Raw genomic sequence first — 8,651 nt, forward strand, 5'->3', positions numbered from 1 at the left:
TTGCTAAGAACTTGCAGTTCAGAGGATGATCAAACACTCCTGCCTCAAGCAGAGTCATATTGAGAAGTGTGAGGAATATCACTGGTGACTGAAGCAATTTTGACTCTAATTCATGGATACCACTCCACTAGTTTGTATTCAGCATTAAGCCTGGCTATATGACCCCAGAGGCATTACTGCTCTCAGTCATTCTCTCCACTCTTTGTTAAGAAAGAATTCTTTCAAAGGACATAAGAAAAAAATATCCGTAAGCCTCACCTATCTGTGAGAGTGAGCCTAAAGCTTTGCAGAATCTTAAGGCAAGTTAGATGGAATCTGAAATCGCCCACCAGAGTTTGAAACTATTGTTTGTTACCAACATCTTGGGGAGAAGAAGAGTGTTTAAGAATAAAACCATGGTGTTTGTAGTAATGAACATCAATGGAGTTTATTTTCATTTTGCTTTAATTAAACCCGAATGCGCCTCAGAGTCCAGTGATACAGCTTCACCCTCACTAATTTAACAGCGCGGTGATTCTAAGGCTGCACGCTGAAGACAAGAGGCCCCGAAAGTTGCTGTTTCCCAGCTCAGTTCTCCGCACCCAGGGCCGGACACTCCACCACGGGCCGTCAAGGCTGTAGGTCGCTCTAGGTGCTCCAAAGGTGAAACGCTGTCCCGCACAGGATTCGGGCACTGGTGTCCCCGGTGCCAGTCCCTGGAGGCGGCGACAGGACACGGGCGGGGGGGACAGGACACGGGCGGGGGAGACAGGACACGGGGGCTCGGTGCGCCGCGGGCTCGGGCCGGCGCTACCCCTTGCGCTGCTTGTGCCGGGGGTTGCTCTTGCAGCACACGTAGAGCCGGCCCCGCCGGGCGACGATGTAGCAGTCCTTGCAGCGCCTCTTCAGCGCCGTCTTCGTCTTCAGCCCGGCCTCCATGGGCGGCCCTGGGGGCGGCGGCACGGCCAGCAGCCCGCGGGGAGCCCGCCATGGCGGCGGGGCCCGGCTCCCACAGGCCGCCCGTGCCGCCGGGGCCAGCGAGCCAAAGGACGAGCGGCACAGCGAGCGCAGCGGGGCGGCCGCGGCGGCGGCCCTCACCAGGAGGGACAGCATGCTCGGCACCTGCGGGGACAGCGCGCCGGTCAGGACACCCGCACCGGACACCCGCACCGCACTGCCGCTCCCCTGTCCCCCACCCGCCGCCCCCCAGCGATGGAGCCCCCACCGACCTCGGCCCGCGGAAGGCGCGTGTCCCCCGCCGCCGGAAGCGCGCGCAGGCACCGGGGCGGGGCCAGGCTCGTGCCCGCCCGCCCGGGCGTCACGTGGGCGGCGCGAAGATGGCGGCGCCCGGCGCGACCTTCCGCTGGCTCCTGCTGCTGCCGCGGGGCCGCCCGGGGCTCTCCCGCCCGGGGCTCGCCGCCACCGCCACCGCCCGGCCCTACGGCGTGCGGGTCTCCGGCACCGGCGAGCTGGTGACGCACACGGGGCAGGTGAGCGCGCGGGGCCCGGGGCTGCCGCCCCTCCGCTGCTCGAGGGGGATGGGAGGCGGAATGGGGAGGCTTGGGTCGGACAGCTGGAGAAATTTGTTCACATAAACAGTGGTTAGATACGGGAATAGGCTGCGCAGGTGGAGTGTCCGTCCCTGGAGGAGTTGAGGAAGTGCCGGATGTGGCGCTGAGTGCCGCGGTCTGCCTGCCCCGGTGCAGTCCGGGCACTGGCTGGATCTGATGATCCCGGAGGTCTTTTTCGACCGAGTTTATTCTCTTTTATCCTGTGTTTGTCCGTTCAGCGCGCACAGTGGAAATTCGAGTTTCTAAAGGGTTCGTACACAGGAGGTACGCGAAGTTTCGGAAAAAAAAAATAACCAAACAAACCCCTCCTGTTAATTCGGCTCGGGGTCGCCGGGCATTACTGAGTTCCGGTCCGAGCCCGCCCGGTGACCCGGCCCAGGAGCTGCAGGGGGCCCTGGCAGTGGCGGAGGCACCTCCTGTCAGTCCTTGTCGCTCAGGTCACCCTCCCAGGGCAGGAGCCGAGGCTCCTCTGGTGCCTTGGGGAGAGGCGAGAGAGGGTGGCGGGCGGGGGGGGCTCACTTGGGAAAACTCGCACTCTGCTACTTAGCTGAACAGAAATAAATACAAAACCTGAATTTCCCAGTTTAGCTCACCACCTAGGTGAGATCAGGGAACAGCATTACAAATATTACATTTGTGATCACCTCTGTGATTCTGCTATTCCGTTTACTGGATTTCATGTCACCACCAGTTTACTTGTCTTTTGTACTATCCAATGTGCAATTTAGTATAAGAGAAGTGGAATCTGATTTTTCTGTATAGTACATGCTTCTAAGGTGATAAAATTTGAAACAAAGTAAACAGTTCAAGCTATTTATTTTTAAAGTCTTTGTGTTCTATGTTTATAGTTGTTGCTCTGTAAGTAAGATGAAGTTTATTTTGCATTTAGGTGTATGACGAGAAGGATTATAGAAGAGTTAGATTTGTTGGACGACAAAAGGAGGTAACTCATTCTACATTTCTCATGGGAGATGGGATAGTTTATGGGTTTTTTTCTTTACCTGATAGAAGTGTCCTCAGTCTCATTGTCATTAAAAAAACCCAAACCAGAAAAGCCCCCCAAAAACCTAAGAAGCAAGAAACCAACTAGATCTAAACCCCACAGCCAAAACCAACCAACCACCCACAAAAAAAACCCCAAACAAAAAAACAACCCCCCCCCCAAAAAAAAAAACAAAAAACAAACAACAACAACTACCAAAAAAGCCAAGCTGGTTTGGATTTGGGGTTTAGGGTTTCACTGGTGGTTTTGTTTTTTTTTTTTTTTTTTTTTTTTTTTTTTTGTTTTTTTTTTTTTTTTTTTTTTTTTTTGTTTTGTTTTGTTTTTTTCACTATTGTGAAATTTTTTTTAAGGCAGCTTGTAGTTACTTCTGTCTTACCTCCCTGCTTTTGATAAACTTGAAAAACTCAAGACTTCTTTTGTATTAAGTGCTTGCATTTAGGATGTTAGAGTTGTAGGCATTTGAACATCTTAAACTTGGAACAGTTTTAAGCGTGTGTTTTCAGAAGTTGTTAGTATGTTTTTAGCACATTTACGTTAAGAAAAATCACATAATTAAATACTCTGCTGAACTATTCATCTGTTTATATATCTGTTTACACCTGTTTTTTGAAGCTTAATTTGCTCCTGTGTAGTTAAAATTCTAATCTTTACCCAAGCTATGTTTTTAATGAGCCTGAAAAGCATTTGCTGAAAGAGTGATGAAACAAATAAAAGTAAAATGTGGACTATTCTGAAATAATGAAGCCTCAAATGCAAAGTCTCGTGGTACCAGCATCATCCAAGTGCAGTGCTGTAAAGGTGGCCCTGTTGCTGCTGCTTAAAATTTCACATACACACTCTATGAGAAGTCCTTTAGCACTGAATTTTCTCTAATGATCAAGCAGCACAGCTCTGTGAGGGATCTGCTGGCCTTTGGGATAGAAATAGAATTATTTCAGCTAAAATTTATTCCTCGATGCCTGAGCCTTTGAATAGTGCCTTAATGTTAATGCTCTAAATGTTTATGTATAGCAGAGACATTAAATATAAGGTGTGGTAGATTTTTTTATGTAGTTGCATGTAATTTTTCTTTTCCTAAATTAACCTGAACTAATTAACTAATTATGCTGATTTCCAAGTGTTCATGTTGAGTTTACCTTGCTGCATGACAGATACAATTTAACTCACGCTGTGTGGCAAAAATGGGGACTCTACACGTGAAATAATTAAATGAAAATGTCACTTAAAATGCTGAATCAACTTATTTCAGGGAGGGTAGTTGGCAAAGTAGGTCTCTCCCAAGTGTATTGCCCACGTCTCAGCTACTTCTGTAACTTTGTAGGAAGTGCTCCTTAAGCCTAATTCTGCACGGGGCAATGGTCCCTCTAATGTGCTCTCTGGCAAGGGCCTAAAGCAGGAAGCTGTGAGAAAACTGAGCATGGCAACTGCTAAACTGCATCTGCCACAGTCCAACCAGGTCATCCTGCCCTTCTGTAATCCCTAAGGTAGAGCAGGACCTCTTTCAACACTGCCATTCCCACTTCAGTTCTACCCTTTCTATTGGGCTGGTGCAGCAGCTGAAGGTGTGAGGATGACTCACCTCAGTGCTGGTCTGTTTTAAATATTCTTTTTCTTGCCTTCCCTCTACATCTTTGGACTGGGATCAAATCCAAGTCTGGTTTTATCTTTTTAGTCTCCCAGACCATGGACTGGCACAGGTGGATAGGTGGGAAGAAGCAGAAGTGAAATTGTCAAACCGGCACTGTGGCAGGAAAAAAATAGCCCATTGATTTATGCTTGGAACGAGGCACATCTGGATGTGCTGAGGGAATCAGCCCTTTCCTTCTGAGTACTGCTGTGCTTTAGTCAAAGGGATATGTTGTAACTGTAACCACTTGGGGTTTTTTTGGGTCTTTTTGTGATGTGTTTTCCTGGTGAATTCCTAGACTGTGTCTTGTTTAGTTGGCTGAACCATAGACAAGCTATACAGTGGGTGAGAGGTCTTGGCTTCTCTCCCTCCCCACAAGTACCTCTTGTGGTTAAGAAAAGTTGGGATGAGTGGAGTTCTTGCTTCTAATCTTGAAGCAAAGGTGCATAATGATTTTATCTCCCTCCTCCTTTACCACAAAATGAAGGATGGACAATTTTGAGAGTGTTACTAAAAACAGCAGTAAAAATTCTTACTGTTTGGGAAAAATTACATGACTTGTGGATGCAGCCACAGACAGTGGAGTTCTTGATGTTGCCATTTTCTTTCAACACCAAAACTTAATTTTTTGCTAACTTTTTTAGCTGTCATCTTCTTTTGGTAAGGACTAATTCTTAGGTGGCAAAACTGACTTTTCCATTACTTTACCAAAAAATGCAGATTTTGGGGAGACTTAATGAGAGGTTTGGTGAAAGGTGCTAATTGTTATGTACTAGGATTATATCAAAACACCATTGTAGTTCCTAGGGATTTATGTAATGGACACATAGCTTAGCTGTCTTCTTCCCAAGAATCTCATTTTTGTTCCAATACCAGCATGTTTATACACAGAGCAGTAGATAGTCCCTCCTTTGGATGTGCATATTATTTGATATTCATGCATATGTAATGTGGCCTTTGAAGAGGGTGGCCCCTCCTGGAGCGCTTTTCCCTGAATTGTAGCAGTAGTTGTCTGCTCAGTGCAGGCTTGGACAGTATTGGATTGCTGTAGGTCCCACTGAGGGACAAGCTGCTCTATCACCAGCCTATCCGGACATGGATATGTTTTCCCAGGCCACGCAGGTGTGCTCTAGGAAGAAGTCCTGCTCATCAGTAATGTACATATTCAGGAAGCGTGTATGATGGATTTACAGAATGCAGTAGTGGCATTTAGAGGTTTTTGCTTTTTTCTGATGCTGAACAATTTGTCTTTCTGACTGTTGTTATGCACCACATTCATGTTTTCATGAGATCCCTGTGCAGTGATAGAATAAGGCACATGGCTAGAAGCTCTGAATTACCAGCAGTTGTTTTATCTCATGCCTGACCTTACTTGTCTCACTATTATTTTTGAGTTTATCAGCAGAGATTTGTCTGCAATTTTATCCTGTAGTCACTAAAGCAGAATACAGTGTTGGTTAAATATCTTCTGTTCTTGCCTACTTGTTCCTGCTCACCTCCCTGCTGAATCTGCTGAAACCTGAGCACTGATGTGGCCTCTGTATCAGGGGAAAGGGATTACTTTTGCAGAGTTTGGTGTATAGTTCATTGATCTGGCTTATAGCAGAGCCTAAGAGTTGGTGGAGGAGTGGGAGGAAGCCTAAGCAGGAACTTCTCAAAATGTCTGTTGTGGAACTGCCTGAGGAGGCAGCAAATAGCAATTGCTTTCTGTTTGCTTGGGGATGGCATCTGAAAGTTTCCCTTTTTTTCTTACAGGTGAACAAGAATTTTGCCATCGATCTGATAGCGGAGCAGCCTGTGAGCCAAGTTGAGAGCAGAGTGGTATCATGTGATGGTGGTGGTGGAGCTTTGGGACATCCCAAAGTGTACATAAACTTGGTAATGTCATTATTCTGTGTATAGATGTTTTGCCTGTGCGTTCTTTTTTGTAAGGTTGCCTAGTTTTTGCAATGCTAGTTTAACAAAATAAAAAAAGTAACCACCTGAGGTGCTCATTTTATTTTGTGCCTTGATATAAATCAGAAAAATTGAGAGGGCTTCTATTTGAAGTTATAGAAATTAGTTTTTGATATTTTGGTTTGTTTAGTAGGACAGTATTTTTTAAAAAAAGAAATTAGGTGAAATATTAAGAACAACCACTGACAGCAAAAATTAACCTCCTTGCTGCAGTTTGGAACTCTTACTTTAATTATTTAAATACCACCATGTAGTTTCACCATACATTTGCAGTAGTCTTAGGAATATGCAGTTTATTTTCAATCTTGGAAGTTCAAGGGAAAAAAAAGGAGGCAGACCAAACAAACCAACCCCTCTTTCAGTCTTTGGGAATCTTGGTAGTTCTAAAGACTGAATATTTCAGTCATGGCCAGAGAATGAAGAATAAATGTTGTCTTATCCTCCTGTTGACACTAGTGATAATTTCTGGTGTATTCTTGTTCTAGAGAGTAAAAATATTGAGGCTACTGTCCTATGACCTTAGTTGATGCAACTGTTGCTTAAATGCTGTTCTCAGGTAGAGCCTGATTGCAGATGTTTTAACATCTTTGCTTGCTCACCTAAGCTTTGACATTTCCTAATGCCCAAAAGAATGGTGAGGAAGAGCTGAGATTTTTTTTTTGTGTGTGTGTGTTCGCAGTCAGGTTACAATTTGTCTGATTTACAATTTGTTCTTGAAAAATAGAGTCTGCAAACAGAATGGTATTGAATTACCTTTTCCCTGGTCCTAACAACTGAAATCCAGACTTCTGGGAATTGAGGGTAGTTTGGATTTTTCAATTCTAATCCTTTATTAAGGGGGACCATGAGTTTAACTTTGTTTCATGACTAGAAGCAGTTATGTTGCTAAATAACAGAAGATCCCTGAGTATTTAGCTATATTGTGTTTTGTCATGTTAGGAAGGACTGCAATGACACTTTGCAGTCATCACACTTCAAAATTCTAAAAAAAAAAAAAAGTCTTCTGGAGAAAATAATGGAATTTTATACAGCAGTAATTCCTTCTTTTCTCCAAAATACTTTCTTGTCGCATTTCTAATGGATTCCTACTGAAATTTCCTCCTTCCTGCCACTAACTCTGTTACTGACCAAAATTGCTGTCTAGGACATGCCAAATCCCATTCTGTATTAAAATAATTGTGAAATGATCTTTTCAGAACATTGGAACAGACATGGCCAAACTGACTTAAGATTTCCAGTTTGGTAAGAGGGTCTTATATTTCTGAAGAGATATCACTTTGTTTTGACTTTAAAATTATGTAGTTGAATTTAGGTCTGGCAGTTGAAAGTCTGGCATAAGGGAAACTACATAGGATACAGAAATAAAGCATGAAACTCAAACCATCATCTTTGCTTCCAGTGTTTCAAATAAGACTAAACTCTGTACTTTGGCAATATATGTTGGTTTTAAGTTGGCACAAATAAATAAGAGAAAAATTGTAATTTCTTCAAGTTTTATAAAGTGAAACTAGCAACTGCTGTATTTTTATATTTTTGCAGGACAAAGAGACAAAGACCGGAACATGTGGCTACTGTGGACTTCAGTTTAAACAGAAACATCACTGAAAGATTATCCCCATGTGCTTGCAGATTTCTGTTCAGATGTTAACGTTCAACGCTAAATAAACAATATATTAGAAAGCCAAGATTTGTGTTTATCTTAACTATGTAAAGTCCAGTCTGTACATTTTTAAAACCCAGCTTGTCAAGTATTTGAGAGCTGAATTGTATTACAATATCTGCTTTGTACTTAATTTAGTTTTCATGTTTGACAGACTTCTCGCAGGCTTAGAAGTGGTGTTTGGCTGTAGATAGGTTTGGTTTGTACTGGGTAGATATGTATTCTTTTCAACACTGAATGGGCTGTAATTGTTTACTGGGTGATTAATTATCCTAGGTGTTTGTCTTTTGTCACTGTGTGACACTCTTAATTGGTTCATGGTCCAGTATCTGTAGCTAGATTCACAAATGGAAGTGCGAAGATATTACGATACTCAGCATTACAATACTCACTCCTGGAAGCAAGATTGTCAGCCCTGAATTAAGTAGCTGCTCTTGCTACTTGTTTAAAAGAAGCCACCAGTGCCTGGAATGGTGATCAGTGTGAGCTGGGGAGCTACCTATGTAGCTCTTATGTGGCAGATGTGAAAGATGGGGACATTATAACCTTTTGCCCGTCATTTGAAGGGGTGAGAGTGTATTATATTCTGCTTGGGATTCACACCCAAAGCCTCTGTAGGAACTGGGTCTTGTCAAACTCAGAGTAGGCATTGCTCCATTACAGGTGGTAGCTTCTGCTCCTTTAATACAGATAATACAGATAACATCTACCTAGGCTATGTGAGGCGGGTTGTGGGACATATCTACCCACTTGCTTAATTTCAATTAGGGAGCATTCTGTCATGTGAGCATGGCTTTCAGACAGAGCCTCTGCCTGGAGCAGAAGGGTCTACGTTTGGTTTGGTCTTTGCTCCAC

General features: G+C 44.1%; 2 protein-coding genes across 2 annotated transcripts; one reads left to right on the forward strand and one right to left on the reverse strand.

Annotated features, from left to right (window-relative positions):
* Positions 1–407: 407 nt before the first annotated feature.
* Positions 408–1,339, reverse strand: MRPL36 (mitochondrial ribosomal protein L36). The gene is made up of 2 exons (XM_083873635.1): positions 1,209–1,339; positions 408–1,101 (listed from the first exon to the last, which is right to left on the reverse strand). The coding sequence occupies exon 2, from the start codon at positions 1,090–1,092 to the stop codon at positions 790–792; it is 303 nt and encodes a 100-aa protein (XP_083729761.1). The 5' UTR covers positions 1,093–1,101; positions 1,209–1,339; the 3' UTR covers positions 408–789.
* NDUFS6 (NADH:ubiquinone oxidoreductase subunit S6) lies at positions 1,302–7,821 on the forward strand. Its single transcript, XM_083873625.1, has 4 exons — positions 1,302–1,469; positions 2,440–2,493; positions 5,936–6,058; positions 7,676–7,821. The coding sequence occupies exons 1-4, from the start codon at positions 1,317–1,319 to the stop codon at positions 7,739–7,741; spliced, it is 396 nt and encodes a 131-aa protein (XP_083729751.1). The 5' UTR covers positions 1,302–1,316; the 3' UTR covers positions 7,742–7,821.
* Positions 7,822–8,651: the final 830 nt, after the last annotated feature.

The sequence above is a fragment of the Zosterops lateralis genome (genome assembly GCF_965231275.1).
Source record: "Zosterops lateralis genome assembly, chromosome: 1".
NCBI lineage: Eukaryota > Metazoa > Chordata > Aves > Passeriformes > Zosteropidae > Zosterops > Zosterops lateralis.